This window comes from Heterodontus francisci, chromosome 38 (genome assembly GCF_036365525.1).
Source record: "Heterodontus francisci isolate sHetFra1 chromosome 38, sHetFra1.hap1, whole genome shotgun sequence".
NCBI classification, from domain to species: domain Eukaryota; kingdom Metazoa; phylum Chordata; class Chondrichthyes; order Heterodontiformes; family Heterodontidae; genus Heterodontus; species Heterodontus francisci.
In genome coordinates, this window is record NC_090408.1 from 15323932 (window position 1) to 15337754 (window position 13823).

Below are 13823 nucleotides of genomic sequence, written 5' to 3' on the forward strand. Positions count from 1 at the left end.
GGAATTCAGCAATCCGTGGCTGCAAACTGGACGTGAGGCTGTTCCTCATCCTCACCGGGGGTCGGTGACTGGAGATGAGAAATTCCGCATCGTTAGAGCGGCTTTTTAAAGAACATCGCAAATCAATTTCACAGCTGACAGATTCTGACATCAGGAACAGTAGTTTCTGAATTTCAGACAGATTCAGAGTTTTTCTTAAAAGGCCGCTAGAAAACCCCAAATCTGTCCAATGTTCAGACACTGCTTTTCCTGATGTCAGAATCTGGCAGCTCGAAACTGACTTAAGATTTACAAAAACTGATCAACCACCAGCTAAGCATTCCCACTATCTGCAACTGTCTGGGACAGAGGGAGAGAAATGGGGAGAGAGAGAGACAGAAAAAGGGGGATAGAGAGAGAGAGAAAGGGGACAGAAAGAGGGACAAAAAGAGAGAGGGGGGGGAAAGATAGAGGGCAAAGAGAAAGAGGGGGAAAGAGAGAGATCGTTGGGGGGGGGGGGGGGGAAAGAGGAGAGGAAAAGGAAGTCAGAGAAAGAGAAGGGCAGAGAAAGCCTGGCAGAGAGAGACATCTATCCAGACTACTCCACATTGCTACAAGTGTGCAGGCAAACACTGACTACTTGTGTAAGCAAAAACATGTCAGGTATCTAAATCAGTATCCAATATTGTAACCAGAAATTAACTCAATAAATTGGTCTTTTCATTTAAAGCTTCTTCACAAAAATGCACCTTCATTGTTGTTTTGATTAATATTAAAGATAAATGTTTAATGCCTTTATCTTTCTGAAATTTTCTCACCGGCCCCCAATGTAAAACAAAAGTTGTAATGTGGCCCCCACATGAAAAACGTTGGATAACCCTGCTGTAATCCATACATAAGGGAATGATGTGGATTTGAATCTCTAGATTAGTTTGAGCTTGGTATGCAAACTTAAGGATCAATTTTGTGTTAAAACTCATTTTTGTCAAGACCTTACATGAAAAAAAACTTGCCCCCTCAGACTAGCATAGAATGGGGGGCAGTGAGAACAAACCAAATCTTGTGATCGACACTACTGCTGGAGATTGGACTCTCCAATGACAAGCTGCTTGCTGGGATGTAGAACTATATTGGTGTGAGGATATTCAGTGACATAGCAAAACCAATACATAATTTTCACCAAGTTTAAGCTCCATATAAAAATAAGGAAAACAGAGGTAAAATGAAACAGCAGAGTATGAGAGAAAAGATATTTATTAATGTAGTAAATTTGAAACTTCAAGTTAATATTTCATAATTTGAATGCATTGTAAAATCCTCAATTACATAACAATTTATTCATAGGTACAAAGAATATAGAAATAAGACACCCTAATCTTAAATCAACGACAACATATAAGCTGCACTACAAGTGGATTTGTGCATCCAAGGCTGATTTTCATTTGTAATTCTTTTTCCTGGAATATGAGGGTGGGAAGGCAAGGGACAAGCAAGGACAGAAGAGGGGATAAAAAAAGTAAAGTTGAGATTTTAGTAGGTAGTAGGTAACACACAGGCGGACAAGCAAACAAATTTAAGAGCTGGCTGAAATTGAAATATCTGATTTCCGGCAAATGTTCATGAAGCAGCAATTTTTCATTAAGAGCTCATTGATTATTATTGCACTTGAAGTTTACTAAAATTTGTCAGGAATTAAAGAACAAAGAAATGTGTCGCTCACATCCAAACACAACTTCGAAAAGGTGACAGCTGATAGATGGAAATTGAATGTGTGTGTTGGGGAGGTGGCGGCACTAATCAAACAAAACTGACCCAAATGAAAATAAAATTACTGAGCTGAATCACTCTTAAAGGCCACTTCAGTTATATAATCAGAGTCTTCATATAATTTCTCCAGAGTTTATCATGTTTGTTGGAGCAATTAATATTTTATTACATTTGTGCATCATTTTCATTTATACAGATGTCTAAAGTAAACAAAAATGAATTTTACAACTCAGCAGTATTTTGACAAAAATGTATGACGTGACATGACTTAATGGGACTCCATTAATGAGAACATCTATCTGAAGGAAAATTTACTTGGATTCATTTCTCTCGCATCTAAAATGGAAAGATTGACAGTTTCTATTAAGCAGAAACAATTTAGATTGGAGTTGCTAGCGTTGGCTCCATTTCAAGCCTGCACTGTAATTGGTTCAATGTTGGATTACATTATGTGCTAAATAAAATAGTCAAAGTTTCAACTCGAGGTATCCAAAGGACTGTGCGGTTTTAGATTTACATTTTTAGATAACACTGCTTTTTCACATAGTAAACAACTACATTGATACAAATTTTTCTTGCACTTACAGAATGCTTCAGATCACCTTAAGAATGAATCTTTTTAAACATTACAGTACTTGGATAACAGAAACCTTCTGATGCCAAGATCACTTCATTTAATGAGGTGTTCAGCAGTCACTCATTTTTAAAAATCAAACATTTCTTCTGAAACCGACACAATTCTATGTTCCAAGTAATCATTCAAAAAAACTAAATCAGAAATACATTCATCTGCTGAAGGATTCGGCCCTGACAATCTGTGGCTTTCGCTGTTACATTATAGTACAGCTTGGGGCTTCATTCTCAGCATGACTCTGGAAACCAAATAGACAGCATTCAATCTATTGTATGCATCGAATTAAATAAAGGTTAAGATCTCTTCTAATAGTTCAGTTAGCAATGATAGCATGTAGCAGGATATTGATCATGAAACAAGAGGTTCAATTTCAGGGTTACATTGAATTAGATGATCTCAGCAGAAGTAGAATTAACGACTCAATTAGTTTCAGTAGCTTTTGATCAGTGGGGGGAGGGGAGAAATCAGATAAAGTTTCAAAATTTTGTGATCTCTGCTGGAAAGTGTGCAACCTACTTATAACTTCATACTTACACCCAAATTGATAAAGCAATGCAGAAAACAGAGAATGAGGATCACATCTAGTAGGAATAAATAAACAGAATGAAATAACTATGACATCTGAAAAATATGCAATCCTACAGAAACGTACACATGAACAGAATTACCAAATATAAATACAGTTCTCGGAATCAGCCCTCCCCCCTCCAAACCCCAATGTTTTAATAAAAATTTAAAAAGGTATCATCGCAGTCCCTAAAAAAGATCCAAGTAGTCTCTGGACATACAATGAGACAACTGAATTTTGCCTTTTTTCACAAAGGATATTTTACCATTTTAAAAACTCTGGTACTTTTACAAGCGGTGTTAAAAATGCAATGTTTTTGGTGATCCAACTTAGAAAATCAGGAAGCTTCCAGATTTTAAAATCAGGGAGCATGAAAATCACCATAAAAAACATGAACAGAATTCATCAGATAGTTTCAAGCCAATAATTGATCCCTTCCAGTGACTTATGACCATAATTTAATTTACTGCAGGCTGTGATCTCATCAAATCAAAATTATTGCTTTATAATTCACTCAGGCATTTTTATGCAGCAAGAATGTTCTAATATGAAACAAAAGTACCATATGTGCTGGACCATAAGATGCACTTTTTTCTGGAAAAAGATTCACCTAAAATTGTCTTATGCTGTATTGTCCAAAGGTTACATCCAAATATTTCCTTTTAAAATCCTGGTGCATCTTATGGTCTGGCAAATATGGGTGTATCAAAATACATTTAATGCATGTAGTTGTCATACATGATATTAAAATAACTTGTGACCTTACTCTTTTAAGGTAGCCATATAAATTCAAAAACACAAACTATTAAACATTCACCATTTTACTAAAATCACAATGAACAAAAAGTGCACATTGTCTAAGTAAACTCAGAGGAGGAGACTGGGAATTAATAAACGGGAAACAAGGAAAAGGCAGAGACTTTGAACAAGTATTTTGAATCCGTCTTCACAGAAGACACAACAAACCCCAAGAATAGTAGAAAATCAAGGAGCAAAAATGAGGGAGGAACTTAAAACAATTAGAGAAAAAAGCACTTGGAAAACAAATGGGACTAAAGGCTGAAAGGTTCCCTGAACCTGATGTGCTGTATTCTGGGGCCTTAAACAAAGGGGCTACAGAGATAGTGGATGCATGGGTTGTAATCTTCCAAAACTCCCTAGATTCTGGAAAGATCACAGCAGATTGGAAAACTGCAAATGTAACACCTCTATTCAAGAGAGGAGGGAGACAGAAGGCAGGAAACTATAGGCTAGTTAGCCTAACATCTGTCATCGGGAAAATGCTGGAATCTCTTAAGGCCATTGTAGCAGGACATTTACAAAATCATAATACAATCAAGTAGCGTGAACCTTGTTTTGAGAAAGGAAAATCATGTTTGACAGATTTATCAGAGTCTTTGAGGATGTAACAATCAGTGTAGATAAAGGGGAACCAAAAGATGTAATGTATTTAGATTTCCAAAAGGCATTCAAAAAAAGGTGCCGCATAAAAGGTTACTGCATAAGAGTTCATGGTGTTGAGCATAATATATTGGAATGGATTGAGGATTGGCTAAAAGGAAACAGAGTTGGGGAAACAGGTCATTTTCAAGTTGGCAAACTAACTAGTGGGGTGCCACAGGGATCAGTGATGGGGCCTCAACTATTTACAATCTATATTAATGACTTGGACAAAGGGACCAAGTGTATTATAGCCAAATTTGCTGATGCTACGATGGTAGGTACGAAAACAAGTTATGAGGAGGACACAGAGTCTGCAAACGGATATAGACAGGTTAAGTGAGTGGGCATAAGTTTGGCAGATGGAGTATAAAGTGGAAGAAAAGTAAGGTTGTACACTTTGGTGCAAAGAATAAAAAAAGCAGATTATTTAAATGGAGAGAGACTGCAGAATTGCTGAATGCTGCAGTACAGAGGGATCTGGGTGTCCTCGTACGTAAATCATGAAAAGCTAGCATGCAGGTACAGCAATTAATTATGCAAACTGAATGTTGCCCTTTATTGCAAGGGGGATGGAGAATAAAAATAAAGCAGTCTTGCTACAAATTTACAGGGCGTTGGTGAGATCACACCTAGAGTGCTGCATACAGTTTTGGTCCACTTATTTAAGGAGGAATATACTTGCATTGGAGGCAGTCCAGAGAAGGTTCACAAGGTTGATACCTGGGATGAAGGGATTGTCTTCTGAGGAAAGGTGGAGCAGGTTGGGCCTATACTTACTGGTGTTTAGAAGAATGAGAGGTGATCTTATGGAAATGTAAAAGAATCTGAGGGGGATTGACAGGGTAGATACTGAGAGGATGTTTCCCTTCATGGGGAAATCTAGAACTAGTTTCAAACAAGGGGTCTCCTATTTATGATGGAGATGAGGAGGAATTTCTTCTCTCAGAGGACTGTTAATCTTTGGAATTCTCTACCCCAGAGAGCAGTGGAGGCTGGATCATTGAATATATTCAAGGCTAAGCTGGTCAAATTTTTGATCTAAAAGGGAGTCGAGGGTAATGAGGGGCAAGCAGGAAAGTGGAGTTAAGGCCACAATTCGATCAGCCATGATCTGACTGAATGGCACAGCAGGCTTGAGGGGCCAAATGGCCTATGTCTGCTCCTATTTATTATGTTCTTATGAGGACACCCTCAGCTATTTGTGCTAAACTATAGTGCTAACTCAAGAAACTGAACAATTTTTCATCTTGCCAGCCATAATAGGAAAATAACAGGAGACAATAAGTCTTCAAGATCAATCAGTTGGATCAGCTTTCCAAACAGGTTTATATTGGATCAGCCCAACTTCCTTTGCGCAGCAGATTTCTTCCCCATTTGTTCCCAACCCAAGCCCCCAAGGGCTGTACACCAGCCTCAAGAGGACTGGTACTCTGCCAGGCTCTGGAGAAAGAGTGGGGTAGTGAGATTAACTTCATAGCCCTTTCAAGCATCTTGCACATGCATGAGGGCCAAATGACTGCCTTCTGTGCTGCAGGATTCTACAGCCACCTTCTTTCTGATTTCTACCATTCTAATTTTTTTTTCAATAAATGTGAAAGAGCAATCATGGTGACTCATTCTGGCCTTTCTCCCTTGAGGAGAAAATGCCTCCCCCTCCAAGTACCAACAATCTTCAGTCATGCAGCCAAGACTGTTAACTCACGTTCACAACTATAAATCTCATACAAGTCCCATTATTCTGTGGTGTAGCTTGGAGCACAGATACATGGCACCACTATAACCCTTAATTTAAATACCAACTATTAGCTGAAGGGTTTTGCATAAAATGGTTAACATTTTTTTCAACCTTAATTTGATGATAAATACAGAGAGCACAAACAACTAATAAGAGTGCTTTACTGAGAATGAGTTAATTGGTTTACTGTAGAATCCTTGTATTCAAAATAATGACTTTAAACCTCTACTGGCTGTCTTGGGACTGAATGACCCAGACTGGCCAAAGTCTGAGCGTTTCAAGCCTGTGTACTTAGTACCGTGCTCTGTTGCAGTGAGGACTGGACAACGTGTCAGCCAACAGCGACGTCTCAACACATTCCATCTTCGCTGTCTCTGGAGAATCCTTGGCATCAGGTGGCATGACCATATCTCCAATGCAGAAGTCCTCGAGGCGGCCAACATCCCCAGCATATACACTCTACTGAGCCAGCGGCACTTGAGATGGCTTGGCCATGTGAGCCACATGGAAGATGGCAGATTGCCCAAGGATGCATTGTACAGTGAGCTCGTCACTGGTATCAGACCCAACGGCTGTCCATGTCGATGCTTTAAAGATGTTTACAAATTCAACATGAAGTTCTGCAACATTGACCACAAGTTGTGGGAGTCAGTTGCCAGCGATCGCCAGAGCTGGCAGACAGCTACAAAGGCGGGGCTAAAGAGAGGAGAGTCGAAGAGACTTAGCAGTTGGCAGGAAAAAAGACAGAAGTGTAAGGAGAAAGCCAACTGTGTAAGAGCCCCGACAACCAATTTTATCTGCAGCGCCTGTGGAAGAGTCTGTCACTCTAGAATTGGCCTTTATAGCTACTCCAAGCGCTGCTCCACAAACCACTGACCACCTCTAGGCGCTTACCCATTGTCTCTCAAGACAAGGAGGCCAAAGAAAGAATAATCCTTGTATTCAAAATAATGACTTCAAACTGGCTGTCTTGGGACTGAATCAACAAATATAATCTTTTTATGTAGATCAGAATGAAGCAAATTCATGGATATGTGGAAAGAGAAAGTGGAATATCAAATATGTTGTTTGATAGAATGGCAGAAGGGTATGAAAGGCTCATTCACAAATACTGACTTAACAAAATTGTTACAAAGGAAGACAATTGATCAAGTTGTTACATGACTGTAACAAATCTATTAACACCCCATTTTATTCCTTCCCACCTCAATGCAATTGTGCACACTAATTAAAGCATAACCTAAGTCTTCCGCCTCCCAATTCCAAAAATACACCTGCATTGTTTGCACACCTGACAGTGGAGGTTTTTTTTTAAAATGAAGATCCCTAGTTGCAAAAGCAATACCAAGATCAAAGAGAAAAAAAAGTTTTAACCCACATTTATGTGGCACATTTCAGATCTTCACGATGTTCCAAAGTGCTTTACATCCAATATCTTAAATACTTTTATAACGTGTAATGCAGGTAACTGTGGTACCCAATTTGTGCAGAAAGGTTTCACAAAGAGCGATGACAAATGATCAGGTAACTGTTACAGTGATATTTGCTGATGGAGGAAAGTTGGTCAGGACACCAGGAAATCTCCCATCTCTTTTTCAAAGAATGTCAATAGATCTTTTACAGTCACTAAGCGGGTGGACAGGATCTCTGTTTAATGTCTCATCTGAAAGACAGCAACTCAGGCTGGCTTGAACCGAAAACCTTCTGACCTAGAGGCAAGAATGCTGAACCAAGGCTAAAAGGGAATAAGCTTAGACTGTAAAGATCTATGGAAGGGGGAGGGTGGGGGGGGGTGGGGGTGGTGAAGTAAGGAATACAAATGTTATTATTCATTCATGGGATATGGGCATCATGGACAAGGCCAGCATTTATTACCCATCCCTAATTGCCTTTCAGAAGGTGGTGGTGAGATGCCTTCTTGCAGGTACGCCCACAGTACTGTCAGGGAGGGAGTTCCAGGATTTTGACCCAGCGACAGGAAAGGAACAGCGATATAGTTCCACGTCAGGATGGTGTGTGGCTTGGAGGGGAACTTGCAGGTGATGCAAGTTGCTGCCCTTATCTTTCTAGGTGGTAGAGGTTGCGGGTTTATAAGATGCTGTCAAAGGCTAGGTGAGATGCTGCACTGCATCTCATAGATGGTACACACTGCCACCGCTGTGCGTCAGTGGTGAAGGGAGTGAATGTTTAAGGCGGTCAATGGGGTGCCAATAAAGCAGGTTGCTTTGTCCTGGCTGGTGTCGAGCCTCGAGTGTTTCTGGAGCTGCACTCATCCAGGCAAGTGCAGAGTATTCCATCACACTCCTTATTCGTACCTTGCAGATGGTGGACAGGCACTGGGGAGACAGGTGGTGAATTACTCGCTGCAGAATTCCCAGCCTCTGACTTGCTCTTGTGGTTACTATTTATGTGGCTTGTCCAGTTAACTTTCTGGTCAATGGTAACCCCCAGGATATTGATGATGGGGGACTCAGTGATGCTAATGCCATTGAATGTCAAGGGGAGGTGGTTAGGTTCTCCTGTTAGAGATGGTTATTGCCTGGTAGTTGTGTGACACAAATGTTACTTGTCACTTATCAGCCCAAGCCTGAATATTCTCCAGGTCTTACTGCAGCTCTGGAAAGAATGGAGTTATAGTAACAATGCAGTGAATCTCTATTCCATGTGAAAGCTCATCATTCACAAGAAAAACCAACTTATTTTCCCCTAAAAGAACTGAGCATCCTCAATGTAAACCACTTAGATAATTTGAAAGACACAATTGGAACTTGCTGGAGCCCATATCCTCGAAGATCCAGCAAACATACCAGGAGTGAATAAAACTGGATGTCAGAATGGTAGATTCTTCTTTGCCAAAATCATCAGAATTAGAAAGAGAAAGGAGTCAAAAACATCATTTTTGTTTTTAGCAGGGAGAAGAAGTGAACTACACTATATAAACTATAACAAAACTGGATTTCTTAATACACGCCTCCATCTAAATCACAGTCTAAACACAAAACGTGGCAAGATCTGCTGAATAGGATATTTATACAACTGGTGAACAGGACATCATACAACATGAATCAGTCATTTGTTATTAGTTAGGGCCACTGACCCGAAACGTTAACTCTGCTTCTCTTTCCACAGATGCTGCCAGACCTGCTGAGTGGTTCCAGCATTTCTTGTTTTTATTTCAGATTTCCAGCATCCGCAGTATTTTGCTTTTATATTATATTTGTTATTAGTTAACCTTACTCATTATGTAACCATGTCTCCTCTGGTTCACTCGTGACATTTCCAACAGTAATTGCATCTACGACAGTATTGCCAGAAAAAATGCCAGAATGTTTGCATATATATCAGCTTCCTTATTCAATCACAGCATTCACTGACTTAAAAGGAGAGAGTGTCACTTCTGAGCCAAGGCTGATTAGCAATAAGCACACCAGGGAGTGAAACAGACTTTTCCCCCTCTTTCTTCCCCTTTCCAGAACTGTTGTTTTTACAAATATATCTAAAATTTTATGAATTTCAATTTAAACTGGACACAGCATGCACGAAACTCAACTGTTATGATCCAAAGCCATCAATGGAGTTGTTAAAATGCAGCCTATTAGTTATCTCACAAGCAGCTAAATGGTGAATTCATGCATGTAACTGAGCCACAACACACCAGAAGATTCAATTCCTGGTGTTTGAGTTTGCTCTTCTGAACTGGCTTGGCAGTAAGGACATGTGAAATTGGTCCCAGTACTCCTGGGAATAGCATTTTGCTTGAGGTTGTGCAAATCAGTATTCAGCAATCCCTGATACCCAGTGCATGTGGATGCTGTCAGTTGAGGATAGGTTCAATTGTGATGTTCACTATGTGCAAATAATCTCCACTGCTGGGATTCACACAAAGGATGCTCTGTTGAGCAAGATACAGGTGGTGAATGGACCATAGTTCAACACGAGTGAGTGCCAGAAAATTATGGTCTGGGTTTTCAATTGGGGTCAGGAACCGGAAATGGGGGCTGGTTCCGGGCCCTGATCCTGCATGGTGTACTTGAGGCACACGCAGAGGAATTTTCAAATCCTCAGCCAATTAATCGTCAGGGAGTGGACTCACCGTCCCTGAATGGGCTCCCAATGCTGGACGGGCAATGGGAGGCCCTGCAACACTCAGTGATTGGCAGCCGCACCGACTGAGGTGGGAGCAACCGATCTGAAGATGGAGGCTGTGAGGGAGGAGGCCAGGTAAGTTTATTTTGATTTTTTAAAACTGCCACTGTGGTCTGGTCATAATCTTGAAGGGTCAAACCCTCCAGGGGATGCCCAGTGGCAGCAGCTGTGGTCCGGCAGCTGTTACGGGTCAGGTGGCGCAGGAACGGAGCCCTTTAATGTTAATCGGCCTCAACTGGCTGCCTGCTGGGAAGCTGCCTGATCTGACCCTGAGCCACTCTCATTCAAAATGGCTCCGGGTCAGGATCCTGGCAGCAAACTGGCATGGAGGCAGACAACGCCAAAATGTGCATTTGCCCAACTCAGATACTGACCCCGACCGCATTTAAAAATCCAGCCGTACAAGTTCACAATCATAAATTAAATTGGACTTCTCAATATTGATTTGAACCGCATTGGTAGAAGTTACATTAGAGCTTTTGCGGGGCTTCCACTCAATAGCCTTGCTTCTGATTGCTATCCAAAGACATAACTAGAAATAACATGGTCATGCAGCAAGGTACAGATCATGCTCAGCTCCCAACTTTGTCTCCACAACAAAATACAAAGAAGAAGAAGAAACCTAGTGTCAACAATTCAGGGAATGCTTTTCTTATAACCTTGGAATAAATAGATCAAATAACAGAAAAGAGGAGACTAACCCAAGTCACAGCATTCAACTGATTTTTTGGAATGACTCCAGAGTTTTTGTTTGAGAATCACAGAATCTCGCAGAGCCGAAGTTGTCCATTTGACCAAATATATATCCAATTCCACTTTGAAAGTCACTGCTGAATCTGCTTCCATTACCTTTTTAAGCAGTGCCTTACAGATCATCACAACTCACTGCATAAAAAAAATTCTCCTCTTCTCATTTCTGGCTCTTTTGCCAATGTCCTCTGGTTACTGACCCTTTGTAAATGGAAATTGTTTCTCTTTATTTACTCTATCAATAACCTTTGTGATTTTGAACACCTCCATTAAATCTCCCCTCAACTGTCTCTGCTTCAAGGAGAACAATCCTATCTTCTCTGGTCTCTTCACATAACTAAAGTCTGAGACGTGGTTAAGGGAAGGGCATGATTGGCAACTAAATATCCCAGGATACCGATGCTTCAGGCGGGATAGAGAGGGAGGTAAAAGGGGTGGAGGAGTTGCATTACTGGTCAAAGAGGATATCACAGCTGTGCTGAAGGAAGGCACTATGGAGGACTCGAGCTGTGAGGCAATATGGGCAGAACTCAGAAATAGGAAGGGTGCGGTAACAATGTTGGGGCTGTACTACAGGCCTCCCAACAGCGAGCGTGAGATAGAGGTACAAATATGTAAACAGATTATGGAAAGCTGTAGGAGCAACAGGGTGGTGGCGATAGGAGATTTTAATTTTCCCAACATTGACTGGGATTCACTTAGTGTTAGAGGTCCAGATGGAGCAGAATTTGTAAGGAGCATCCAGGAGGGTTTTCTAGAGCAGTATGTAAATAGTCCAACTCGGGAAGGGGCCATACTGGACCTGGTGTTGGGAAATGAGCCGGGCCAGGTGGTTGACGTTTCAGTAGGGGACTACTTTGGGAATAGTGATCACAATTCCGTAAGTTTTAGAATACTCATGGACAAAGACGAGAGTGGTCCTAAAGGAAGAGTGCTAAATTGGGGGAAGGCCAACTATACCAAAATTCGGCAGGAGCTGGGAAATGTAGATTGGGAGCAGCTGTTTGAAGGTAAATCCACATTTAATATGTGGGAGGCTTTTAAAGAGAGGTTGATTAGCGTGCAGGAGAAACATGTTCCTGTGAAAATGAGGGGTAGAAATGGCAAGATTAGGGAACCATGGATGACAGGTGAAATTGAGAGACTAGCTAAGAGGAAAAAGGAAGCATACATAAGGTCTAGGCGGCTGATGAAAGACGAAGCTTTGAAAGAATATCGGGATTGTAGGCACAATCTGAAACGAGGAATTAAGAGGGCTAAAAGGGGTCATGAAATATCTTTAGCAAACAGGGTTAAGGAAAATCCCAAAGTCTTTTATTCATATATAAGGAGCAAGAGGGTAACTAGAGAAAGGATTGGCCCACTCAAGGACAAAGGAGGAAAGTTATGCGTGGAGTCAGAGAAAATGGGTGAGATTCTAAATGAGTACTTTGCATCGGTATTCACCGAGGAGAGGGACATGAGGGATGTTGAGGTTAGGGACAGATGTTTGATTACTCTAGGTCAAGTCGGCATAAGGAGGGAGGAAGTGTTGGGTATTCTAAAAGGCATTAAGGTGGACAAGTCCCCAGGTCCGGATGGAATCTATCCCAGGTTACTGTGGGAAGCGAGAGAGGAAATAGTTGGGGCCTTAACAGATATCTTTGCAACATCCTTAAACACGGGTGAGGTCCCGGAGGACTGGAGAATTGCTAATGTTGTCCCCTTGTTTAAGAAGGGTAGCAGGGATAATCCAGGTAATTATGGACCGGTGAGCCTGACGTCAGTGGTAGGGAAGCTGCTGGAGAAGATACTGAGGGATAGGATCTATTCCCATCTGGAAGAAAATGGGCTCATCAGTGATAGGCAACATGGTTTTGTGCAGGGAAGGTCATGTCTTACCAACTTAATAGAATTCTTTGAGGAAGTGACAAAGTTGATTGATGAGGGAAGGGCTGTAGATGTCATATACATGGACTTCAGTAAGGCGTTTGATAAGGTTCCCCATGGTAGGCTGGTGGAGAAAGTGAAGGCGCATGGGGTCCAAGGTGTACTAGCTAGATGGATAAAGAACTGGCTGGGCAACAGGGGACAGAGAGTAGCAGTGGAAGGGAGTTTCTCAAAATGGAGAGGTGTGACCAGTGGTGTTCCACAGGGATCCGTGCTGGGACCACTGTTGTTTGTGATATACATTAATGATTTGGAGGAAAGTATAGGTGGTCTGATTAGCAAGTTTGCAGACGACACTAAGATTGGTGGAGTAGCAGATACTGAAGGGGACCGTCAGAGAATACAGCAGAATATAGATAGACTGGAGAGTTGGGCAGAGAAATGGCAGATGGATTTCAATCAGGGCAAATGCGAGGTGATGCATTTTGGAAGATCCAATTCAAGAGTGAACTAAACAGTAAATGGAAAAGTCCTGGGGAAAATTGATGTACAGAGAGATTTGTGTGTTCAGGTCCATTGTTCCCTGAAGGTGGCAACGCAGGTCAATAGAGTGGTCAAGAAGGCATACGGCATGCTTTCCTTCATCGGACGGGGTATTGAGTACAAGAGTTGGCAGGTCATGTTACATAGGACTTTGGTTCGGCCACATTTGGAATACTGCGTGCAGTTCTGGTCGCCACATTACCAAAAGGATGTGAATGCTTTGGAGAGGGTGCAGAAGAGATTCACCAGGATGTTGCCTGGTATGGAGGGCGCTAGCTATGAAGAGAGGTTGAGTAGATTAGGATTATTTTCATTAGAAAGACGGAGGTTGAGGGGGGACCTGATTGAGGTGTACAAAATCATGAGAGGTATAGACAGAGTGGATAGCA

At 41.5% G+C, this 13823-nt stretch overlaps 1 protein-coding gene across 1 annotated transcript in view; it reads right to left on the bottom strand.

The window, feature by feature from the left end:
• Positions 1-1300: 1300 nt before the first annotated feature.
• Positions 1301-13823, bottom strand: part of LOC137352313 (lamin-B3-like) — a 60559-nt gene continuing 48036 nt past the window's right edge. Inside the window, exons 11-12 of the mRNA XM_068017598.1 lie at positions 2915-2961; positions 1301-2618 (exon numbers count right to left, since the gene is read on the bottom strand). Coding sequence (XP_067873699.1) covers positions 2956-2961 — 6 coding nt within the window. The 3' untranslated portion in view covers positions 1301-2618; positions 2915-2955. The remainder of the gene's footprint in view (positions 2619-2914; positions 2962-13823) is intronic.